Source organism: Thunnus thynnus, chromosome 14 (assembly GCF_963924715.1).
Source record: "Thunnus thynnus chromosome 14, fThuThy2.1, whole genome shotgun sequence".
Classification (NCBI taxonomy): Eukaryota; Metazoa; Chordata; class Actinopteri; order Scombriformes; family Scombridae; genus Thunnus; species Thunnus thynnus.
In genome coordinates, this window is record NC_089530.1 from 23,005,710 (window position 1) to 23,032,241 (window position 26,532).

The window sequence follows — 26,532 nt, forward strand, 5'->3', positions numbered from 1 at the left end:
TGAAACATGGTGCGAGTTAAAACTTTCTCACTTACAAAACAAACAACTAGAACAGCTCCTGCCTACTTGAACTCCCTTATTCATGTCTACACTCCCTTCCACTCACTACACACTACACTCTGCCAATGAAAGGCGCCTGGTACCGACACCACAACAGGGCCCTAAGTCACTAGCTGGACTCTTCTAGTTCCCCGGTGGTGAAACGAGTTACCAAACTCTGTTTGATCTGCAGAGTCTCAATCTTTAGGAGAAGACACCTCTGTACTTGATGGACTGAAGGTAGAGGCTTCTATGCAATGTATGTACTCTATGCACCACCTGTTGGCATCTACATCCTTTTGGACTCAGACTTAGCTTTATGGCACTTAATCATGTTGTATCAGCTCTCAGATGTTTGTTGCTTTGGATAGAAACAAATTGTACTACTTCCTTAGAGTAAGGCAACCTCCGTCATCATGGCAACAGTAAACACTACGACAATCATGGTTTTTTAAAAACCGTCCTGATTTGTGGTTGGAAATGTGACACTCGCAGTTGGAGGCGGGAAGAGAATAGTGGTCTCCTGCAGCTAAGTCCACTTTTTGCCATCCTATGTATCTAGCCATCCACCCAGTCCACCTCCTCCTAACACTGAAATCTGTCACCTTGTATAGACGTCATCTGAACTGTGTTTCTTCTGTGGGTCATAATTACTATGGCAGCTTGATGGAGTTGTTGGCATTTAGTATACACCATGGGTGTAATAAGAGAACTGGATACAGCGTTGGTGTCAGGGCCCCTTTTATTCCTAGGAAAGTTGCCTAGTTTCTTTCATTCCCTTTGGAGACTTTAAAACTGTTTTATGTGATGTTTTTTATGACTCTTGTAACAGTTTTTATTAATATGTTCCAAAAATATGAAAAGGTGGCATATCTCAAATTTCCCAGTCAAGGAGGACAAAATACTAACATTTCACTTCTTTATTTGGCTCATATCACAATAGAAAAATGCTTACACTTTTCAGCACAGAGATTGTAATGTTGATCTGCTTGTATTAAAGTCTATGAGAATATGACCCTACTTCTCACTTGATTTACCTCAGTAAACTGTTTCCTGATGAATTTATGATCTCAATCACTAGTTTCAAGTCTTCTTCAATACAGCATGATGTATGGTGCCATTTAGAGTAAAATAAAGCAGGACATGCTTTAGGGCATGGCCACCTTGTGATTGACAAGTCGCTATCATGGTGACAACGTTGATTATGTAACCTGACCATGGCGTAACCCCAGATTCACAGGGTATAGGTGTAGCTGTTGCTATTTCACAGTGTGTTTTCAGTTTATTAAAGTTAGTTGTAACTTTTTGGTGGCCTAAAAAGTCATGTTCAGCATCAGGTTGTACTAGAAGACCCTCTGAGGTGTTGGCTCTTCAGTTTTTCTGGTGAGAACATTTTTCTTTATGGTTTTAGGCCTGTTTTTCACTGGTGAAAATTAGCATTAGCATTATCACAGACTGTAAATGCACCATGCTAACCAAACTAGTGGCTAGTGCTAGGGTCAGCTCCACCCTCTTGTCCAAATATGGTCACTTCTGGCTCCAAAAATCAAAGATGGTGATGGTCAAATCCAAGATGGCGACAGTCAAATCGCTAAACATGAGGCTTCAAAATGGCAGTTCACAAACTAATGAGTGACCAATGAGCAACCTTTTCATATTTTTGGAATATGCTCACTGAATCTTGGGTTCAGCACTCAACTGAGAATCACATCGTTGAAGCACAACTTCCTTCTCCAATTCAGTTTTTATTAATACTGTTTTTATTGTGACTGTCTGACCTTATTTGTGTTGTTTCTGTTTGCTGATTGTGTTCTTGTCTGATTATGAATGTTTTATGTTCTCAGGTCTCTCCTGAAAAAGATATCTAAATCTCAATGAGACTACCTGATTGAATAAAGATGTTTAAAAAAGCAATACTGAGCAAACTCCATCTGCTGATGAGGGTCAAGGGAAGAAAGCTAAAAACCAATCTCCTAAGTGAACCTAGTTCTGAGATTTTACTGTCAGATTCATTGTCTCCTTTTTCCAAAGTCAATAATGAACCTCAAACTATATTTTGCTGTGAATTAAATGTCAGATGGATCTTAAAGGAATCTTAAAAAAATGTACATTTTTCAAGTTTGTCCTAAAACAAAGGTCAGGAGCCCCAGTGAACATTGAAATAGGTTTTTCTCACTGTAATCATTCCTCCTGTTCATACTGACCATTAGAAGATCCCTTTATAATGCACTTACAATCTAAGTGATGGGGGACAAAATCCACAGTCCTCCTTCTGTGCAAAAATGTATTTCAAAGTTTATCTGAAGCTAATATGAAGCTTCAGCATCCAAATGAGTCAAATCAAGTAGATATCTTTCAACGTTACAGTCTTTTTAGTGCCAAAGTTCCTCTTTTTGTTACTATACTTCCACCGCAGCTCAACAGGGAAACACTGTCTGAGGAAACACAAAGAGGGAATTCGATGCTAAAAAGACTGTAAATGTGTCAGACATCCACTTGATATGACTAACTCAGACTGCTGAAGACTCAAATAAGCTTCAGATAATCTTTTAAATGCATTTTTTGCACAAAATAATTGTGTGGACACACTGTGGATTTTGGCCTCCATCACTTACATTGAAAGCACATTTGAAGGGGATCTTTTAATATCCAGTATGAACAGGAGGAATGATTACAGTGAGGAAAACCTCTTTCACTGTTCATATGGACTCCTGACTGTTGTCTTAAGACACACTTGAAAAACTGTGACCCTGTCCTTGAATAGGATCTGATCGTTGTAGTTGCATGTTCAGCTTTTTAACAGCAGGGGTCGCCAAACATCAAGCAAAATTTATAATCTTTTTGTAATCTTTTCCCAAGGCCTGTTTAATTCTCCTTTCATTCTGCCATCCATTGACTCTCTCTCCATGCACTCACTCTACATCTGTGCATGTTTTAGTGTGTGTGTGTTCTTTCTTCTTGTCTTAGTAAAATGGCCATAATGGCATTCAATTTGCAGTCTTTACGCGCATGTTTTATGGCACATCTGCTCTATTAAACACCATGCAGCTGTCAGCGAAAGACAATAATATGGGCAGACGTTCTATGATGTACCTGCTCTGAATCCTGCATACCCTCATCATCCTCATTCACCCATGTCCCTCCGGTGCAGTTAGTTATTCCGCTGTTTAATTATAGACAAACTGTCCAAAATCAATATTAGTTGTTTTTTTTTTTTCTTTTTCATTTTCCTCACAGTTGGTTCTTTGTGTAAGCCAATCAATATTCCTACTTTGGCCCTTAGGGGGAGGTTAAAAACGATCTATAATAGGATTCAACTCAAGCAGCAGGAATAACAACAAGCCAAACCAATTTCCCACAGGCTAAGAGTGAGGTTTAATACCACTGTTTGCTGTCCCTCGGAGCTTTAAACTAGCAGATTTGTGCACGCAGTCAGCAGCTTGTGTTTGTCAGGGCTTTTCCCACAGGAAATGTCAAAGGAGAACAGATAAAAAGGAGCTGATGACTTTTATTCTCACCTATTTAGTCAGAAACATCACCTGAGATGAACATATCTGGGTGTGAGCAAAGTTAAAATGACAGAAAAGACCTTCTTACTGCACAATGTCTCATTACAGTGACACTTGTGACAGCAAAGTTTTACAATTAATTTTCTAACCCATATCCCAGCAGAAGGATAATGAATATTGATGTGAAAAGGTGCATATCTCCATATCCTTGACCTTGTCATTTATCTCGACTTGCAAGGCAAAGCAGAACCCGGATCAGTATTCCCATCACAAGACATTTGATAAATACTCTCCCTAATTTAGAGGCAAGGCAGATGGTCTTGTTGCTAGCAAAAAGAGCTGTGAAATTAGGGCAAAGAAAGAAGTGTATGTCAGCAGCAGCGGCATCAGAGGCTGCAAGGTGCACCTTGGAGCGCAGGAGGTGGTGCCGTGTGTCCCAGGAGGGGTGTAGAAAGCAAAAGCCAGCCTGCAATAAACCAGCTGTTTTCCTCAAGGAGTGGCTGGCTGCCAGAATCCCTGCTGTAGTCAGATAATATAGAATCTAAATAAGAATCAAGCAAAGTTATTTGGCAAGCTAAATGTGATTCACAACTATAAGATAAGCAATAAATGATGCAAGCGACCAGAGATGAATTTGGATGGCTTCTCATATAAAAGCAGATATAAAATATATTGTAGATTAATGTGCCGTGTATGAAATGACAAACCCATGAAAATAGAATCAGTCTTAATCATATATGGGTGATGAAGATGGATCTTTTTTAACTGTCAAAACTCTCCCTGATTTGTTGTACAGACTGAACACCCGCAGTCTCTGTGGACACTCTTGATTCGTCCATTTATCTTTTTCTCAAAACCATCTTTTTAGAGTTTATCTCAAAAATAGCGACTATGACTCAGGACTCTGCAGTTTTTGCTGTCTTGCACCCCTGATGATCTTTTCCCAGCTTTAACCCAGACGTTTTACTCGCCTAAACTTAACCAAACCTTAACCGCAGAGCTGACGGTTGTATGACTCAAGTCTCAAAGTTCATTCTTGACCTTGTCTGACCTGAAAAAAACGGCTTCTGAGGTAAAGAATGAACTTTGAAACTCAACTTTAAAACCAACATGACTAATGTTAAGAAAAAACAGAAATTTGAACATCAAGAAGCTCACAACAACTGGGCAAACTCTGTCTGCTGACGAAGATCATGTGGAATGATCAAAACCTCAAGAATAGCTACCAAATGCACCTTGAGGTGAGATCATTTTGTCAACTAGCATACCGGTCATTTAAGAATAAGGACTTATAAAACCAGGAAAATAATATTACACCAGTATTTTCACATTGGAGACTTGTGCTTTGATGACTGACATTCAGGACTTTGCAAAGAGTTGAACATATGATTACTTCAGAGGCACAAACTGACACCAGTATGGATTTAATCAAGTTCATTTAAAGTTGCACTCATGTATTTCTGCCCACTAGGGGGCAGAAGAACCCCTTAACTAGCTAACAGACACACAACCCTGACATAAAGGTGGTTATGGCTAACATGTTAGCAAACTATTACCTATTTATACATCCAGCAAATGTAGCAACATTAGCATTCACTCGGAGTTGTGTTTGTGTCCTCCTGATGGATGTTTGAAGTTCAACATTCACTCTCCTTGTTGCTCCTTTTTGCTCTCCACCAGCTCCTGAGAGAAATATCTGGCTCTTTAGCTGCTAGATGTTCTACTTTCTTCATCAATCTAGTCTGTTGTTTGGTGCTGAGCAGGTAGTGCACAGCGAGTTTATCAGAGCTTGTTGGCTGAAAACCAAAACTGAAAACTTAGCTAATGACAGCATTGAGACTGGACTAGGCTGTAAATATGCTGTAAAACAAAAACTAGGAGCTGAAAGAGAGAGAGAGAGAGAGAGAGAGAGAGAGAGAGAGAGAGAGAGAGAGAGAGAGAGAGAGAAAGGAGCTGCAGAGTCGGGTGATAATTCTCTCACTGTGAGCAATCCTGTTCACAATACAATCTTTGTAGAGCTTTTAGTAAATTAAACATTAATCAACACCCTAGCCTAACCAAAAACAGAAAGTATATAAATGCACCTTTGATTTTGTTGTAGCGCCCAATCGCACCATCAACAAAAAATCCCCAAAATTTCCTCCCCCGTGCTCGCTCTTGATGTTTCGAAATTGAACTGTGAGTAATGTACACAGCTGTGTCCAGTTTCACAACATCAACAGGGAGCTGGGAGGAAATCTTTAGGATTTGGAGTGATATTGGTTGATGTAATGGAGTGTATCCTTGAGCAGCTGTGACTGCAGAAGTTCACACTCACCTTGTGAAACATCACTTGCTACCTGGACACGTAACTGTTGAAATCAGTATTTCAAGGTAAGATCTTGTGATTCTCCTCATCCCTCTGCAGCAGGCTGATGTCTTGCCTGAGATGAGTCTATCTTTTGGTTGCAGGATTATTGTCCTCTGGCTCACTGGATGTTTTTGTGAGCCCTCAGGGAGCACAGATGCAAATCTTGGCTTTGTTTTCCAAAAAGCACCACTTGGCTCCTAAGAATATCTTTGTGTCTTTAAAGCCTTGAGAGTGAGATAAAGTTATAAATCAGAAAGACAATTTGGGGAATTAGGCCTCCGCTCTGTCAGTCTGGTTTTAATGTTCCTGTTGTATCTGTCTCTGAATCACCTCATGAATCCAGGCAAATAAAACTCAGGTCATAAATAAAGAGGTTTTCTGATTTAAGCAAATCATTTTTTAACTCAAGTAATTACTTGTCCATTCATCACTGATTGATCTCTACAAAATCTGAGCAATCTGGACACCAGCAGCCACTGTAGGCATTCAGATATTTTACTGTTCCCAGCTGGTGATGAATAGATAATATTTGAGCAGACCTCGCTGTCATGGATTTAGTGAGAATACTGATAATGCTGTCTCCAAAATTGTCTCGTAGCAATTGCTCCGGCAGAAATTATCATTTTGCTGCAGTTTTATTAGCTATCATTCCCTGCGGTTAACCGTTCTCATGATGTGTGTGAGAGTGTGTATGAGAGAGAGAAAGAGAGAGAATTACTTTGTGTGAGTGTCCAACATTTTTTCTGTTGGCTGGGTAACAAAATTGGATTTTGACATTACTGTTGTACTTACCCGACCTTGAAGAACAAATATCCAGTGCTGGAATTTGGCAGAAAGACATTGAGAAATGGTAATTTAGCTCAGGATTTTTAAGAGTTTTTGGAGTATCTAGAGAACAGTAAAAACTATTACTACAGGTGGCATGAAAAGTGAGAAGAACTTTGCTGCTGAAGTGCTTTTGAGCAAGGCACTGAACTGGCAGCCCCAGGGATGATGGCCAATAGAGCTCCAACCAATAGTCGATTAACTGATTATTCAATTTCGTGGTTTTGAGTATTTTTTTTTTAAGGACAAATGCTGAAATTCTCTGGTTCCAGCTTCTTAAATGTCAATATTTTCTGATTTCTTTAGTCCTCTCTAAAAAACTGAATCTAGGTTGCATCTTGGGCTTTAGGAAAGGTGATCAATATTTTTCACCAATGACTAATTGAGAAAGTATTCGACAGATTAATCAATAATGACCAGTGGAGCTAATTCTGCCCTTTGATTGCACAAAGGACATATTTTGTTTTTAAAGATACATCACAAAGTGCTCCACTGACATACTGTATTATGCAAATGGACGTCATTTGCATCAGACAAGTGCAAATGATTAATGTATGCTCTTTTTTAATTTTTGATGACAGCCATTCATCTTTATCTTTAAAGAAACACCAAATTAGACCAATAACAAGACTGATGAGCCTGACACACCCCCTTTACACTGTGACTGCTACAACTTTCTCATTTTGTCAAACTACATGAATGAAATCGATGCTACAACACCTTTAGGCTGAGTTTTGCGGAAGTCATGTCGATTTTTATTTATATATCCTTATATCACAAATCACAAATTTGCCCTCAGGGGGCTTTACAATCTGTACAGCAATACAACATCCTCTATCCTTATCAGACAAGGAAAAACTCCCCCCCAAAAAACTTTAATGGGACCTGGAAGCAAAAGATGTGTGTAGAGAATAGACCAGATGACAAAATCACAGAAATACAGCATGGAAAGACAGGATGGCAGAACTATAGATGGACTGATAACATATATGATTAATGTGATGGAATCCTGCAGTTGAGTTAATTAATTTTAGACAAGTGTAATTTAAGTGAAAGTCATTCCTGATTGCTTGTAAAGCTGAATAACATCCCAAAATCACAATATCTGAGGGAATCTTTTGGGATTTGATGGTGATGTTGGCAGATGTATCAGAAAAATAGAATGTATCTGTAAATGTATGAGAAATTATTTTGGTAAAGATTAGATTAAGGCTTTAGTCAAGATAGGATCATTTACGTTAATGGGAAAACCCCTGAACGCATCAGTACAAAATACATACAGTATATTGATAATCTGATTATGCTTCAAGCTCCTGTTGCACTTCTTTTGTGTTGGCTGCATGATAATAAAAACGCACCGCCACCATCACCGTTATGTTCTGCTGTTGTGAGGTTTTAAACATCTACTAAAAGCTCCGACTGAGGGCTGAACAGTTAATAGGAGAACACACTGAGACCGTGCTGCAGACGAATGTCACTGCCTTTGTCTCTGTGCTGCAGGCCTGCACTGTACATTTAAAGGGAACTGCCCCTTTAACCGTGTGGCCGTACTGCTCATGCTCGGGGCTTTTGTGCAGGAGTTTCCCCGTCAGGAACCAGCTGTGTGGACGGGAGAGCGATAGCAGACACAGCACACAGAGAGAGAAGCACCGCTCCGGGAGAGCTGCGGCTGTCGCATCCTCCTCGTACCCGGGCAGAGGGCACGTCTTTGTCTGGGAACAGATCCAGCAGCCAAAGAGGCGCACATACAAACAGCTCCGTGTTTGTATTTCATCTCCCGGATTACAGTCTTTTGACGTTGAAGCATTCCGTCACGGTCGTGTGTTTACATCGCTGACCAGACTGGAAGTTATTTGGGAGACTTGTGCGGACGCGCAGCAGAGCGCGTAACGTGCTTTTTTTTTTTTTTTAATAATGTTTTTGTTGCTCAGAGCGGATGGGTCCGATTGGAAATGCGTTCAGAGCGTTTTTAAGGTTTAAACTGCCTCCATCAAAGTTTCATCCTTTTGTCCTGTCCCGCAGCTTGCTCCACGCCGCTCGGCATGTTCTGACAGTGCGTAATTACCGTTTTCCACAGGCGTCACAGGTAGGCTATTTGAGCCTACAGACACCCCTGCTGATGACAACAGATCACCTCACAGCGTAAGGTGACAGTTCACTGCCTCTCTCTCTCTCTCTCTCTCAAAAAAAAAGACACTCCGCGTCCATCATGGATGATGCTGGAGGGATACATCTATGCACCTGGACCAAGTCGTCCACAAGGAGCTCCCGGGACGTCTTGAAAACATACCTGGGAGTATTTGTGATGCTTCATCTCGTGCTCCACACGGAAGCCTCCTCGGTGTCCAAGTCGTGTGATAAAACCTGCTTTTCAGGGAGGTGCAGCAACGGCACCTGCGTGTGTGACCACGGATGGGTCGGGGATCAGTGCCAGCACTGTCAGGGGAGATTCAAGTAAGTTGATGAGTAATGTGACATCCGCCACGTGCCTTTTAGGAGTTCAAAGCTGACCTTTAAGATTTGGTTTTTTGTATGATCAAAGTCCACTTTGGTTCCATCAAAGCTGTCCACAGCAGGCTGGTGACTTCAATCTTCCAGTAATAGTAATATCAGTCTAATATCTGTTATCTCACTGTGCCAAATATGAAAATAGCTTGTTGTTCTGGGTTCAGTGAATTAGTGGAAGTTTGTCTTTATTCTCAATAAGGTGAGGTATTGTAGATGTCACTTGGCTGTTACTAGAATGTATGAGGGGCGATAAATGCCACAGCAAAGCAAGACATTGGCTCTCACTTTATCTAGCTGAGTTATTATTTACAAATTTTTAAAGCTGAATTGTGTCTGACTGTATTAAAAGCAAAAATCTCCAGATGGCGATATCACAAACTTACATGAGTAGGTCAAGTATATGTATGAACACACAAATATACAGTACGTGCAAGACACTCCATTGAAATACGAGTGTTGGGGGGGAAGGTTGGGGGGTCTCGAGTCCCCTCCACCTTCTTAAAAACTTAAGTTGCCCCTCTCCCCAATAAATTATTTATGTATAAGTAATCTATGTAATTGAAAATATATATTCAATATTCTATGTATCCTGCTTGGTGTTCTGAACCGTTGCATATACTAACTAAGTGGGAATTTGAGTAATGAAGTTAGCGGTTAACTTCATCCTGATACCTTTGCTTGCTATTGGACGACGTTTGAATCCGTCTCTGTAGCACGTCTGAGTTGCATCTTCAGTGAGTCTAGTGACAAGTGAGAAGCTGCTGCTGGAGAGTAAAGAAGCAAATACTTCACCAGCAGCTCTGTAAAATAGGTAAATATGTATAGGGATGGCCTAAAGGTGATTCATGAATCTATATTTTAAGCTACTATTAATGGCAAAAAGGACAGCAACACGTTATTTAGTCCTGAAGTTACCCCAAGTTGTAATGAGATCTGTGCCCTTTATTATTTGCCTCTGATATTTTCTGAAACAACTTATTTGGCTGTTAATCTGAAATAGAAAAGGTTTGGACTGTGATGTTTTCATCCGTCTGGCTGCTTCACTCAGCTGTTCTCACTCCCCTGCAGCTAAAACACTTTGCAAAGAAAAGCATAAACTATCAGTTATTGTTTATTTTGATTTGAATTATTGAAGTGACGTGACTTTTTGTTTCAGATTTGGCAGTTATTAGCTACTCATCTTGCTGCATTGCATCATATTTCCAAGCAGCAAATTAAAGTCAAACATGCTAAGCTTTGCAAGCATAGCTGCTCCCCGGCCATTTAAAATTCAGATGAAGTCAATGACACTGAAACTGCAGCATTCTTAGCATAAGAAGTGAGAAGAGTTTTGGAAATGATGCACATGGCAGACATTGGTCACAGACAGAAAGGACCACAATCATTACAGCTGTGCTTGTAAATAATGCCACTTATTGTATCGAGTCTTTCGTGTTTTTTTCTCTTCTATCTGTCAAAAACTGCCTCCTCCTTTGTCAGAATAACCTACCTTAATATTAAAGTCATTAGCAAAGAATACGGCATCGATTTAAAATTATATTTCTATATTTCTGGACTCACGTGAACAGTTAAAAAAGGATCAAAATCAATGCAGCAGAACCAGAGTTGTTGTCTTTTTTCATTCCACACATTCTTCTACCTTGTCAAAGCCTGGTGCCTACAATCCCCACAATGCAACTGGACTGACAGCTAGAGATTCTGATCTGTAATGCTAGTAGCGATTAATGTAGCCTGGAGCTGTTAGCCTCCAGCAGAGATGAGGAGCAGGCTGCAAATGTCTGGTAACCTTTTTTCTATTTATCACATTTCATGCAGCTCCCCTTGGAGACACCAGGCTTTATACTACTTTTTACATATAAAACACCTGGAAACACACTTTGACCTTTACCTTGATCACTGTATGTTGTCCATTTTGATATTTCACCAATCTGACACACTGCAATGTTGAACCTCACTTCAAAGCACTTAAATTCCACCGGTAGCTCGTCCTTAGAGAGCGCTCACATTTTCTGAACTCCTTTCCCCTTCGGCACTAATCACCCCTCATACACTCCAGAGAGGATGACGTTACCTGTCAGGATCACCCACAACCCCGTGTGCACGAGAATGGGACTGAGAGATGGCAGGACTTCAGTCTGGTCTTTACTCTCTGGAGGATTGTATCGATTTCTTAGTCGATGTGATTGTTGTGAGAGCAGCGAACAGAATTGGCTGTAGGCTGGACAACAGGCGAACAATACCAAACGGGAGTGTTTATGTTCTTGTGGCTGCCTGGTGGCAAGTTAGTGTCCATTAATACTGAGTAGTTCTTGCAGACACACACACACACACACACACACACACACACACAGTGAAATGATGTAGCGCTAGATTTATCAGTCTGATATGATGTATTGTTTGCAGGAAAAGCCTCTTGAGGTGCATCAGCTCATTTTCAAAGACAAGACGCTTGTTTTTCCATACTATAAATTTGCTTTCTGCATGTCTGTCTGTCCTGGAAGAAGAATCGCGCCTGACTTTCTCTTCCAAGGTTTCTTCCATTTTGCCCTTGTTAAAGTCTTTTTTTGGGGGGTAGTTTCTCCTCACCTGAATCGAGGGTCTAAGTATAGAGGATGTTGTATTGCTGTACAGATTAAAAAGCCTCCTGTGGCAACTTTATGATTTGTGATATTGGGATATAAAAATAAAAGTTTAATTGACTTGCATGAACAAAGGTGTCAACTTTGACATAAATTATAGGTATTAGAATGAATCTTAACCTAAATGAGAGGACAGTTTTACTAATTTTTGTTTTTTGTTTTAACAGTTTTGTGTAGTTTTACTAATTTGATCTTATTTACTAGTTTGGGAAAATGGAAAATGCAAATTGAAATGTTACACCTATTAGAGGCTGAAAGAAAAATCTCAAAAAAATGTCCAGTGTGTTCCCTACTATAGAGGTAAGAGAAGTCCCTGACAGCCCACATACTAATTCCCATTAATAATTCCATGATTGACATCTTCAAATTCTTCACTATTTTCTGATCTGTTATCATTTCATCTATGAGGCTGAATGCTGTCAAACTGTTAACAATGCCAACTGACCACACAGAGTTAACCCAAATATGACTGTTTGCCTCGTTAAGGTCAGGAGAAGCACAAATTAATGGGAAAACAGAATTTTTCCGCAACACCAGCAAAGCACTTAAAGGCTTTTTAAAGTGAAGCAGCCACAGATGGAGCAGAAATGGCCACAGATCTTTGTGACCTTGTTTAGTTGTAACTCATTTAAAGATAAAAAAGGCTTCAAGAACGATAAAAGAAGCAGCAGACACAGTGAGCTCGATAAGGAGCTGTGGACGACAGGTTCTCCATGCAGTTTGGTTGAACTACACCGACAAGCTGAACAATAACTTTTGTCCTTTCTGTTGTTCTCACATCAAGGGTTCAAATTTTTTCTCTTCCTGGTTTGTTTTCTTGTTGTGCAGCCTGCTGTGCATTCGCCGTTACCGTTGTCATTGTTTTCTTAGTTGTCAATAGCATTCATGTCAGCATCCTCATTGTAATTACTACTATCTAAGATGTTCTGATATAACTTACTTAAAGTGGCTATAATTGATATTTTTCCAAGATTCTACATGTGGAACTCAACCATCTTGAGTTGCCCGTTAACAAGTTGTAAATATCCGAATCTTCCTCATGTCTTCCATCCATCCCTTATGATGTGAACATGACATTAGAGTCTCTTTCCCTGAAGCTCTGGCCGGTCCCATTAAATTTACATTATGATCACATCATGCACATCAAAAAGAAGCCAAATCCATTTTTTTTAAATAATGCCCATCTGAGGGGAACGTTGTTGTACAGTGAATAATTGGCCAAACTGTCTCCATCTCTATTACAGTAATATGTACATGTTTGTGACATGGATGGTTTGCTAAACATATATAAATTTAGGATATGAGCAATGAAATTAATTGAAAATGGATCTGAAAGCAAATACATACAGTTTAGTACATATTCTATTGTGAATATCTGTTTCTATTGTGCCTTTTTTTTTTTTTATTAAAGTCAGTTTATCATTAATCCATCTGATCTGTTTTGGGGATGGTTGTTGATATCTCCCCCATCAACAACCAATATTGCAGAAAAGCTGCTGCCCAAATAGTCCTGTTATCTAAAAGCTTGGCCGTACTTGTGGCTGCATCAGCTGTATCTTAGTGAGGACAGACTGGAGAGCAGTGGAGCAGAGAGAGAGAGAGAGAGAGAGGGACCTGTGCTTCAATATCACTGCTGTACCCTGAAAATACTCAATACTAAAAACCTCAGTGGTCATCACGCTGCTGTTGAGGTGGTCAGGACACACACACACACACACACACATACACACTCTTGTGTCTTATATCCACACAGACAGATCCAATAAAGAAGAAATAGGGAGTAGATTCTGTTTGTCTATTGATTGAAGGTATTGGTCGTACGTGTTGTTATATTGGTCTGCAGTCTCACCCTTTGTTTTCCAATGGCGTTCCCTCCCTCTCTCTCTTTGTTTTTTTTCTCTGCTGCTCTTGCTTTCTTTGTCCAGACTAGATAACGTCTTGCTTGTTCTCACATACAAAACACACACAAACAAACAAGTCATACTAACACGCATATCGCGTTCAGGCTGATCCAGATACAAGAACTTAGAAATAAATGCTGAAGTTAAACTGTCTTGTCTACAAGAGCAACATCTGCTCTGTAAATCAGTTGTGTTCTCTTTTGAGCAAAAATCAGAAACCGAAAGAGAGAAGTTTATATTTTAAATTCTTTGATTTTATGATGGCTTCCCCTATTTTTACATTATCTTAATTAAATACAGTTGGAGTCCTTATTTTGATACAGCAAATCAAATCTTTTCATAAAGCAATAACGTCTTGTTCTATTACAGGCAGAGCAGACGGTCACACTGAGCCTGATTGCATCCTGCTACGCAACACAAGAGCCACAGAGTCTGAACAACAACCCGCATTAGCTTTCCTGCTAAAGTCTCCTTCTTATATAACTTACGTGAACGTGAACACACGTCTAGTCCTGCACCTTAGCTTGTTGGACATTGACTCTGAATGTTAATGTTCATTTTAAGCTCTTTGAAAGGCCAACAAAAGCTGTCCAAAGCGCCTGAAGTTGTAAAACAGTTTATAGCACACATGCAGGTGCACAAACATTTTTGTGGTTGGATTCTTTGCAGTTTTTTTTTACATTTTTGGAACACTGAAATCAGATGTCCATTCAAGAATTTTATAATAAGAACATTTTGTGGCTGCACACACATCTTCGGGCCTTTTCAAGTCAGAATCAGCTGTAAAAAAACGTTTAAGTCTGCACACTACCAGGCAGCTTCAGGGCTACAGCAGAGAAGCAACACTTTCTGGTAGAAGCTGTTCATCTGACTAAATAGGTTACCTGTTTATCCTTTATTAACCTCACAGGAGAGAGGAGGCCGCGTAGACACTCGTAGACCGACGTTACAGTGTCGTTAGGCGGTTTCAACAGCAAACTGTCTAATGCGGCACATCAAAGTGAATCTATTTGCCCAAGGTTTGCTAGAATAAACCGCTGCATTGATCTCACTTTGTCTCTTGCATGCTAAGTGCAGACAGCCAGAAACACTGGAGGCCACAGAGAAATGAACTCACACTGATCAAACATTTTGACTCATTATCTCCCAACAGAGATGCAGCGCCGGGTTCTGGAAAAAGGATGTTGATGGTGCTAATTGATAGAGGAGAGAAAATATAAAATAAAAAAAAAATCTTCTCTGGCTCTTTTGTCGACTCGCTGTTGTAAAGCCAGAGCTCAGCGTGCAGAAGCCACAACGGAGGGTTCGGCCTCTCAGACTACTGGAGCCGAGTAAGCTGTATATATCACAGAGGAGCCTGATAAATGGACGGAGGCGACTGTTAGCGCAGACAAGCCTCTGCAGGATGGGATTTAAAAATTTACCACCTCTCAGAGAGAGTCAGTCATTAGAGTTACTGGCATAAAAATAATGTTCTACCTATCTATCCATCAAAAAAAGAGAGATATAAATACTGTAATATATTTTTATTTCTAAAATGGGATTATAGTTTTGGATTAAACTCCTCCACTTCATGTCATGATTTAATCTGTCTACTAATGCTGTGACCGCAGTTTAGATGTTATGGTGGCGCTGAAATCCTATTACATGACGTTGGAGCCCATTATGGTTCCCCTTCATCTCTTCACATCACTTCTGTCATGATTCTTGTCCCCTGTTGGTCGGAAGCTAGAGCCAGCAACTTTCTGTTAACTCAGACTGGACTGTAGTGATGCTTTAGAGCTCCGGTTTTGATCTGGGTTAAGTAGGTTTATTGAATCTGACTATGAAATATGAACGCGGGGGGAATCCCTTATCATGTCTGTTGAGACTTTTAACAATGTTAGTAGCAGAAAAGCGCATGGACTTCATATCTAAGAACTACAAGTAGAGGTTTGAAAGATGAGTAAGATTTGTTAGACTTTGTTAGACATCTTGGGGAATTAACTCTTCAAATATTCATTATTTGTTGAGACTTCGGGGCTTTTATCTCGATTGTTGCGTGACACACAGTGTGGCAGTGAAGGTACAGTAACTGTCAGTCAGATAAAAATAAAAGAGGAAGTGAAACAAAAATAAAGTGCGGTGGAAGTATTTTGAAACTTATTGTGGTCTCACTTCGAGTTACATAGTCGTGACTCTCATTTTAACCACAATTACACAGTTAGTTGCTGCTGATGTTACAAACACAACATATATTAGTATATCATACCAGTAGATGTCTGTGTGTGTGTGTGTGTGTGTGTGTGTGTGTGGAAAAAATAAACCAGCAGCGTCTCATAACATAGTGTCAGTTGACACACACCAGACAGGAAGTAGTCAGGGTACAGTAGGTCGGATCTGCTAATCCAAGGAGCAATTACGATATCTGATTTTTGGGAATTTTGATGAGCATTGATGTTGGGAAATAAGCAGGCTAATCATCAGACAAGAACACAGATATTAGACTGTTCTGGAAAACCCTCGGTTTACATTCAGTCATGTTTTTTTTAGCCAGCAAAACTACGATAGGGTTAAGGATCGGGGGAAAAGATCAAGGCTGGGGTTTAAAAGCCAAAACCTAATTGGAAGTCAGAGCCAAGAAGTGAGATCTGGCCTCCTTCATGAAAGTCAAACGTGCCACATGCCTCACTATATAAAGGACTCACTGCTTCCCACATTCCTGCTGAACGTTAGCACTGAATGATAATTTTAGTTAGTTGCAGAATTCAATATGGAGGTACTTCCTTGGTAATTGTGTGTGAGGAGGTGTATGTGAGGAGGTGTGTGTGTGTGGGGGGGGCATAGTTGGTAATTAATATCAACTGTGCACCTGCTAGTTATCATTTATCACTATTATTTATCCATTTTGCACATCACATCATGCACAGCCTCTTATAAGACTTTTTTTTCCCTTTATCCTCACAATAAACCAAAACACAGGAAGCTTTTTTGTAATGGACAAATCAACCTCCCTACATTAGCATCACGGCGGCTAACTTGTTAGCTTTAATGGTTGCTATGAAACAAGGCTGAAAGAGCACAGGGTTGTATCCTGAAGTAACCATCAATGATGTGACTCACTACTGGTTTCTACTGACTACTTTACTTTCATTTCTTTATTATTTGATTGTTATTATCTGGAAAAAAAACACTTCCCAGGTTTTTTTTCAGATTCCCCTTTTACTATGGCGAGGTATAACATCTTGTAAGGTTAGTGCAATACAAAGTGCTTCACAGATGACTGACAAGCCAATAATAAGACGAATGTAGACTGTAAACAGTAAAAGAATTTGAGACTGATGCACACCAGAAATAAACAATATGAAAATGTAATTACGTAAAGTAGATTTAAAAACTATAAAATTTGAGGCCAAATTTGAAATGATGCAAATAATAATAAAATAGAATGAAATAAAAACTAGATTAAAGAACTAGATAAAATCAATATAAAACAGACAAATAAAATCAGAGGGAAGAAAATAATAATAAACTAAAAAAATAATGACATTTTACAACATGAATACAATAAAATACATGAATAAAGTAAATAATGCCTATTATATCAATCATTCTTAATCAAAAGCAGGCTTAAGAGGCAGGTTTTACGTTTACCTTTTTAAGACATAAACGCTTCCAGCTGCTCTCAATTTAATTTAAATTAAATCCAAAAAAAAAGTTTGCTAAGCTGCAGTTTTAGCATCTAACTCAGGTTTTCTTTACACCACTGCTACATACCATCACACCGTTTTCTGTAGGAATCATTTTCTCAAAGCTCTTTTTACATTAATCCCTCTCAAACATCCCACATGGGAAAGCAGGAAGAGAAATTCACCTGATTGACGTCCCACAATATTATAAACAAACAGAACCTGGAGGCTGATGTTGGTTCCTGAGAAACACAAACTGTGACATGTAAACATTTTAATGCCTTCGGAGAGGCCTTGAGTAGTAATAATCCTCTAAAAAAAAAAAAAACATCATATCTCAAAACATTAAGCTTACTGTAAAGTACAGTTACAAACATGCATAGATGGTCACAGATACAAAAGGATCTAAATATAAACCTGCCGGCTTTGTGATGCCTGAAGATAAAGGGGAAACGAAGCCATTCAAGGACAAAACATCCACATGGGTGCTTTAGTGAGAGAGACAGGGGCCAAGCAGAGACAGAATAGAGTGCTTTTCTGACATCAGAGTCATCATCTGCTGACACGGGCTTCATCCTGTGTGTGTGTGTGTGTGTGTGTGTGTGTGATTATGTGTGTTTAAGCCCCAGGCAATGTGCACTGATGATGACACAGCTTGTGAACTAAAGTTGCCACTGTACTGTGCTGAGTTGCAGTGTGTATGTGTTTGTTGTGTGTGTGTGTGTGTGTGTGTGTGTGTGTGTGTGTGTGTGTGTGTGTGTGTGTGTGTGTGTGGGAGAGAGAGAAAGCATGTGAGTGTTTGGGAGGGAGGAGCGTCGGATGGCCATCTGTCCAGTGTGAGTTAATCCTGCATATGATGAGAGAGAGGGAGAGAGAGAGCAAGGGCAACACACACACACAGTTGGATTGGTGGGCGTATTACATGAATCATATCCCCCCTGTGTTCCTCCCTGAGGCTGCAGCAGTTTCAGAGAGATGGGAAAGGTCTGTTCTAGTGACATCATCATCAGGGGACGGTGAGTCCCACTGACGCTTTATCTGTAGCTGCATTAAAAAGATTCTTCAAAGGAAAATTTTGGCTGTTTCTGACCTGATTTTCACAGTTTTACTTAGTATTACGAGCAGGATATTCGCAGTTGTCACTCTGCAGTTGTGTAAGTGATTATACATCAGGAAAGAAATGAGTCAACAACAATATGAATAAATATGAATTTATCAAGCTAAGAAGCTGAATGTTTTTTTGTGTCCAGCTTCTCCATTGTTAGGATTTTCTGATGCTCTCTGTTTTATTTCTTTGAGTTTTGGACTGTGACAATTATTATTTTACTATTTAACACACTTAATAGACAAGACAAAAAAACCAAACAAAAACAATAGATTAACCAATAGGTTCATAAATAATGAATACAATAATTGGTTGCAGCCTCACCTGCAAGGGCATGTTTCTCCAAAACCCTCCTATAGGCACATTTAATCCCAACAAATCAATTGTTACCCAAATTTTAAACAAAATTTCCACTTGATATCATAAAATGTCAATGTGGCGGTAAGGAGAGATGATAGGATCAAAGAAATCTATAAAGGTTCATCATCTGGGGACCATGAATACTGAGTTTTGACCAAATTTCACTTTTCTTGTGTGCAAAATACATGTTGGTGAGTATGAAAGTGTTAAGTGTCGTGGCTGACTGCCCAATACATTTTGAGATATTATCTACAGGTGGCAGTTTCAGTGTGACAGAAGAAAGGTCAAAGGTCACTGTAATGAGTAGTTCATCCTCTGATGACCATGAGTTTCCACATTATATTTGAAGGGGACATATCATGCACATCTCCAGGTCTATATTTATATACTGGGGCTCTACAGAAATATCTTTGTATGACTCACAGTTCAAAAAACTCCTTATTTATCTTATACTGGCCCATGATGCAGCCCCTCAGTTTCTGTCTGAAACAAGCTGTTTTAGCTCCTGTCTCTTTAAGGCCCCTCTTCCCGAGTGAGTGAGTCCACTCACCTCAAGTTTTGTAACTTTGATCATGTTTAACAGAGATATCCGACATAAAAACTCTATTAAAAATACAGAAAATCCCAAAAAGCATGTTAAGTCTCCTTTAATGGCAAGTCAGCCAATTGGATAGCCTGCCTTTTGTGCAAAGTTGACAGCTGGACCTGAGCCTAACACTCAATGAAAGTTTATGAAGTGTAGAAGGGGCTTGTCCTATGTGAGTCATGAACATGACTAGAAACTTTCATGGCAACCAGGACATCAGATTTTAATGTTACAATATTACTTGTAATATACAATATAAAAAAATGTACAAATCATCTCAGAATACTGTGAATATCCAGAGCAAACTTTAAAAGGAATCTGTCCTTTAACATAAAGACATATTAGGTTTATAGTTTGAATATTACATTAATTATGAAAGGAAAATACATGAACTCTTAATTTAATCATAAAATACTGAGATGTGGTTCCAGGCAATATACTAACCCTTTTATCCGCCTCTCCGTCATACCCCACACACACACTCAGTGGATCGATAATCATTTGGCCGTGTCCTTACAACCCATCCCAACCCATCATACACTGACCATTCATCTCCTCTGTCAGTTGTACAGTAATCAGATTAGTGTTTGTGGTGAAGTCCCCCCCATCACAGGATATTTAGACGAGTGTTGAAGGAAGAAGTCTTCCATTAGAGAATAACAGAGGCCAGAGTTGGTTCGTTTGCCTTGTTGTGTATAGAGAATATCTGTCTGAATATCAGGTCGTATTTTTGTTACCCCTAAAATGATCGTTGTGATACAGTCAGTCCCTGTGCCAGAGGAAAGTAACTGGCCGGGCACCATTATTTAACATTATTTAATTTACATAATGTTATACACAAAGGACCAGACAAATATATACCGAGTTTATTTATGACTTTAGGAGTATGAATGTAGGACACCTATATTCGTGTCACCGGTTAACCCGAAACACCTGTGTCTGGTTAACCAATGACCTTGTTAGCTGGCAACAGCTAAATGTGTTGTGGTTGCACGTAGTACCTGCATTTAGCTCCTAAAAGCCTTATCAATTTTATCTGCCCCAAACATTTACATAAGTTAAACTGTGCACAGCGAGAAGCATTCACCTCGTAACCTTTCTTATAATGTGGGAAACTAAACGTAGCCTATAAATTGGCAGTGCAGCTGTAGTCTATCTTGTGATTTTATAGTGTTATCTTTAATCGGAAAGTGGCCCATATTCAATCAATGAACCTGCTTTGTCAGTGAGTAGAAAAAGTTTAAAAAAGAGTTTGTGGCTAAATAGTGTTTAAACTGTAGTCACAGAGCCAGTATTCACCAGGTTTGACCAGCCTTTAACTTGTGACCATCAGTGTGGATACTGCAAAGAGATTCAGCGTTTCATCTCAAGCAAACCGTTTAAAAAGATTAATTTCAGAAAAAAAAGGTGAGGACATGAATGCCTCTCGTTGGCAACACCATTTAATTTACATGATGTAATACAAAAAGGACCAGACAGATATGTACTGTGTTGATACTGTGTCGGCATGCTAACCTCAGCTAGCCCGTTTAACTTCCCGCTCCGGCCTCACCATAGACTGTGAAAAATATGGATGTAGCCACTGTGACATCACCTATTGGCTCTGGGTGTCGCCATCTTGGCAGTGCCTGACCCTGCCTAACTCCCAGCTAATCCAAAATGGGCAAAGAGGTGGAGCCTGGTTGCTGAAACAAGCCACGTAGCGGCTAGTGACCTGTCACTCAAAGCAGCAATGTCCTTAATTGTGCATAATTTCACGACTTAATAAAATTTAACAGTACAGTTGTCATGAAAGGGGAAATTAGCTATAGAGACCAAAACCATTTTTTGTACCAGGCTGTAAATATTATTTGTTTAAACATGGGGGTCTATGGGGATTGACTCGCTTGTGGAGCCTCAAGTGGCCATTAGAGGAACTGCAGGTTTTGGCACTTCCACATTGGCTTCATTTTCCAGCCCTGGAGGTTGCTACTTTGGCGTCACACGCTGACAAATTTCTAAATAACAGTAACTGCTGTGAACTGGAGTTCAGAGGGTTAAACAAGCTGTTTAGAAACAGAAAGAGACGACAACTAATGCTGACAACAAAACTAACATTGCACCTCTGGTTTCTGCTTCGGAGCAGCAGAGATACTAAACACCTGAGTCTCCTGGGCCCTTCCACATCGTTGGGCCCAGACTTGAGCTTTGGTAAGCCTGTGCATTAAAACAGTGCTGATGCTGATTTCTCCTGGGAGGGCCACATTCCTGGATGGGTGGGTCTGGCCCCCCAGGCCTGCCCATAACGCCGGGACTGGATACAGTTTGTTGTATATAATGAACAATAACATACAGTACATGTAGTCTATATAAGTCCCTAAACATGAACTGATTCTCAGTCATATTTTGATCAGATTTTACAATTGGACTCAAGATGATATAAAACAGTTTTTGGTCTCTCTTTGCTTCCTACATTGTGAGGTATTACAGCAGAGACTCTTGTCATTTCCTCTATAGGACATGTTGCTTTTCTAGTCATGAATATCTGCCACTCTCAGACTCTAGGAAATGGCAGATAGCAGTTGCAATAATTACAATTCTATACTATACATTATCATTTTCTTCTAACAGGAAATGATACAAGACTTGAGCAACTGATTGCAAGTCAGACTGCAGTTTTGCATCATGGATTACAATTTTGCAGCAATCAGATGACCACAGAATAGTGTGCAACAACAGGACATCAAATATCAAGGGAAATTAGTTTCTTAAATCTAACTGATATGTGCCTCTAGCAGGCAGCATAAACAAGTAATGAACACAACACTGACATATCATCATCTTTGAAGTTGATATGTTGAACATGTTAGCAAACAGTTGCTTATTTCCACATCCAGCAGTTACGGAGCAACATTATCATTCAGTTGGAGTCGTGGTTCTGTCCACCTGAAGGATCAGATGGAGAAATTATTTATTGAATTACTCAAAAGAAACAGGAGACACTGAGACACAGGAACACTGACCAGAAACGCAGACAACTCGACAAAAGACACGAGCAGCAGTGCAGGTGAGAAGGGAAAGTGTGGAGGGAAAGGCATGCCCACACCACACACACACAGAACAGACCAGCCAATAAAAGGCAACCAAGTCAGAAAGTCTCAAGCACTCAAGCACATAATACTGCTAAACTGAGAACGCCAGGAAGTCCTTCAGAGATAAGTCAAATAACAAATGATCTCAACTAAATTAGCAGGCAACATAAGTGTAATACAGAAAACCCAAAAGAACAAAAACACAAAGAGTCCAAACACAACAGAAAGAGTGGGCAGGATGTGACAGTAAGTCCAGTATTCACACTCGTTAAGCTCTGTTTCTGCTCTCTACCAACTCCTGAGGGAAATATCTGGCTCTTTAGCTGCTAAATGCTCCACTATGTTCACCAGCTAGTCTACAACGAACTGTGTCTGTTTGCCATTTAGTGCTGAGCAGGTAGTGTGCAGTGGATTTTTAGAGCTTTTTCTCTGAAACCAGCTGCCTGCTGTCGCCCAAAACGACGCTATGAGACGCTATGACAGTTAAACAATGAGCTGAAACTTGCTATAAAGCTCCGTAAAGCCGAGAGGAGCTGCAGAGTCGCTAATGATTGTCATTCTCATCACTATGAGTCACGCTAAAAACATTACACACTGTCATTTCATACATTGCTATTATGAAAAATATCAATTATAGCCGCTTTAATTGTTTCACTTTCTCAGTGTGAACAAAAATGTCCAGTAACCGAGGCCTGACGGGTTGGGCCCAAGTTACATTCAGTCTGCTCTGGTCAAGTTGGGACTTTCTATCCGGTCAGATCTCATGGTGCATCACTGTCACAAGAGAAAAACATGTTTATGTGGCAGACAGAGAGGATTGTAAACTGTATAGTGGAGGACATATTGCAACATTTTTCAACTGCAGCTGTTTGTTAACAGGTGGAGCCTCATGCTGCTGCTTCTTGTCAGGTTTTTTTTATTGAAAATTAATTTATGCACAGCTGATTTGGGTTCTTTACAGGACTGTTTCCATTTGGGTCCAAATCTGAACACACTGTATACTCAAAACCTCGCTTAGAATGAGTGTAGAATTGGGAAACAGCTTACACTATGTGTCGTATGTAGCGCTTCGCCCTCCAATTCACTTTATAAACCTTCTAAATAATCCACAACAAGCTGCTGCCAGCAGCTGTCCCACTAGACCTCTTGTAGCTTCTTCTACAACAAAAGCTGTACAAGAGTATCTTCGCTGGGAGACTTTTATTGTGGCCAGCGACCACAGGAAGTGCATTAAAAGCATTTAGCGAAGATCTTTTTCTGTGTGTGTGTGTTTGCATGCTTCTGTCTGTCCATCCTTGAGCTTCAACCAAAATGTGAGTGAGAACAGGTTTGTTTCAGAGCAGCAACCGCAGATATAAATTTACAGATTTATTATCCATGGCTGGATGTGTTGTGTGTGCATGTGTGTGTGTGTGTGTGTGTGTGTGTGTGTGGTCAAGTTGTGGACTGGATTGTTGCAGATGAGTTATTTTCCTGGCAGGGAGCATTTCTCTCTCCTCTCTCTCTCTCTCTCTCTCTCTCTCTCTCTCTCTCTCTCTCTCTCTCTCTCTCTCTCTCTCTCTTTCTCTCTCTCTCAACCCAACCGGTCGAGGCAGATGGCCGCCCACCCAGAGCCCGGTTCTGCTCGAGGTTTCTTCCCATTCCCCGTCGCCAAGTGCTTGCTTGCTCGTGGGAGAATGTTTGGCCTCAAAGAGTACAGTCGAGACCTGCTCTATATGAAAAGCGCCCTTAGATAACTTCTCTTATGATTTGGCGCTATATAATTAAAACAGACTAGATAACTCTCTCTCTGTTTAATTCACTCTTCTTCTTCTTCTTCTTCTTCTCCTCATCTCTCCATCTGTATTAAGTCTCTTGACATGTCCGAGTGTGAGAATAAACTTGTCTTGCCATCCATCCGCCCAGAAAAAAAAGATGTATTACCCTCCTGCTTCCAAACTGCATTTTCTAATGATTTCACCCCTAAAGCATGTGGTAGCTCTGCTTCCCTGTGTATTTCTTTCTGTTGTGTTGTGTTGTGATGTGTGTGTCTTTCTATGTGTGTGTTTCTGCATATCCTGGGTGGGTGGGCTTAGAGCGAATGCAGGGCCCCGGATTGTTTGTGTTCATGTCTGGTTGTTTGCCCACGTTCTCTTGTAACTCTCAGTCCTCCAGTTCGATTTTGTTTTCATTTTTCCGCCTCTGACGTGATGTTCACAGCGCTCAAGTCCAGCAGGGAGCATGTGTGTATATGTGTGTGTGTGAGTGGGAGAGAGAGAAAGATAGAGCGAGAGAGTATTTACGAGGATGAGAAGGAAAGAGACGAGGAGAGGGGGGGGGGGTAGATAGAAAGTCATAAACACATACACATGTACCTGGTGAATACACACACACACACACACACACACACGCTCTGCCTGAGGGAGAGCAGTCATTTTGTTGTGTCCTGTCACTCTCTGCCAGGTGGCGTGGTCAGAGCGCCATGTTATTTACAGCTGTGCTCCATATCACCTGAGGCTCTTGTTGTGGTTTGTGGCTTTTTTTACACCTGTTTTTCAGCTCTTGGAAAAAAAAAAAGGCATGACATACCGACATATTTTGTTCTGTTAACAAAGGCCCAGTTTACTTTTACCTATTCTGTTTTGGTGCCTTCTACGCTCTGTGCTCTTGTTGTTGAAATGTGCTGTACAAATTGACTTGCCTTGACTTGCCATTTTGTGGCATTTTTTCTTCTCATATGCTGATAAAATACAGATATGATTTATACTCTGTCATCTGTCCTTATATCTTTGGACTAGGGCTGCATTATTGATTAATCATTTTGTCTATAAAGTGTCCAAAATGATGAAGAATGCTTGTTCTAATTACTTAGAGCCCAAGGTGATGTCTTCAAATGTCTTGTTTTTATTGGATTAACAGCCCAAAACCCAAAGATATTCAGTTCACTGTTATGTATGACACATTTGAGAAGCTGAAAGCAGCAAATGTTTGGTATTTTTCCTTTAAAAAAAAAAGAGGCTACTTGTTTATCACAATAGTTGCTGGTTAATTTTCTGTTGATCAATTAATCGACTAATTGTTGCAGCTCTACGTCAGACGCAACATACGCGGTAAAGCACCTAAAGCTAAATTGTTAAAAATTCAAGAAGAAGAATATTTCTGGATAACAGTGAAGCAAGGTAGAATGTAATAAAAATTATAAAAGTGTACTGAAAAACACAAAAACATACAGTCGTGGGTAATTTCTGTTGATATTGGTTCCTAGCTAGCTAGCAATACTTTACACCATCATCAGGCGATCACATTGGACATCTAAAAGATAAGGTTCACTCAATGTTTTCATCCTTTTGAAGGTCTGATCACAACCAAAATGAAGTGCTTTTTGAAATAAGAGTAATTTTGGTAAGGAAACAGGTCGTCCATTGTCATTTTTGATTGATTGCCAAACTTCAAGGAGGCGGGTTTTACCTAGTATGAGCCTGTCTGAGGGCAGACGCCAGGGAAGCAAGAATGATGAGCCTCATCCCGGATCCACGGATTTCAGTTTAGTTGCTGTCTGTTTGTTAAACTAAATGAACTCAGGTGATGACAGGTGGACACACTGTGTAAAACGAATTCAGCTCACCGGGCTTCAGGTAAGACCTGCGTCTATTCTTGTTGTTGGCGACCAAAGGCATTTAGCGTATGTTGTGGCCTCTTAGTAGCTGATACAACCATAAAGCTTACTGGAAAAGACCTACTAACAAATGATTTTACCAGCACTAGTGTTCCTGTGCTGTGACAATATCGCTTGACAAAATGTAATCTGCTGTCAGTCCCTAATTACAATAAGTGCATTCAACGTCCATAGGAACAAGTGCTAAAGGTGCTCCTCCAAAAACAAAGACACCCTAAAACAGGAGACACCTAGCATGCAGAAAAATGCATCCAAATATGTACAAAATGCTAGAAAAATCAGCTAGAAAAAGGCTCCTTCTTCCTCCACATAATAG

General features: G+C 40.1%; 1 protein-coding gene across 3 annotated transcripts in view; it reads left to right on the top strand.

Moving 5' to 3' along the window:
- Window positions 1-8,026: 8,026 nt before the first annotated feature.
- Window positions 8,027-26,532, top strand: part of atrnl1a (attractin-like 1a) — a 319,852-nt gene continuing 301,346 nt past the window's right edge. The window contains exons 1-2 of one of the 3 annotated variants that reach the window (XM_067610633.1): window positions 8,027-8,809; window positions 8,917-9,177. In XM_067610633.1, coding sequence (XP_067466734.1) covers window positions 8,933-9,177 — 245 coding nt within the window. In that variant the 5' untranslated portion in view covers window positions 8,027-8,809; window positions 8,917-8,932. Of the gene's footprint in view, window positions 9,178-26,532 lie in introns of all 3 variants that reach the window. The other 2 variants (XM_067610631.1, XM_067610634.1) reach the window with 2 other exon arrangements.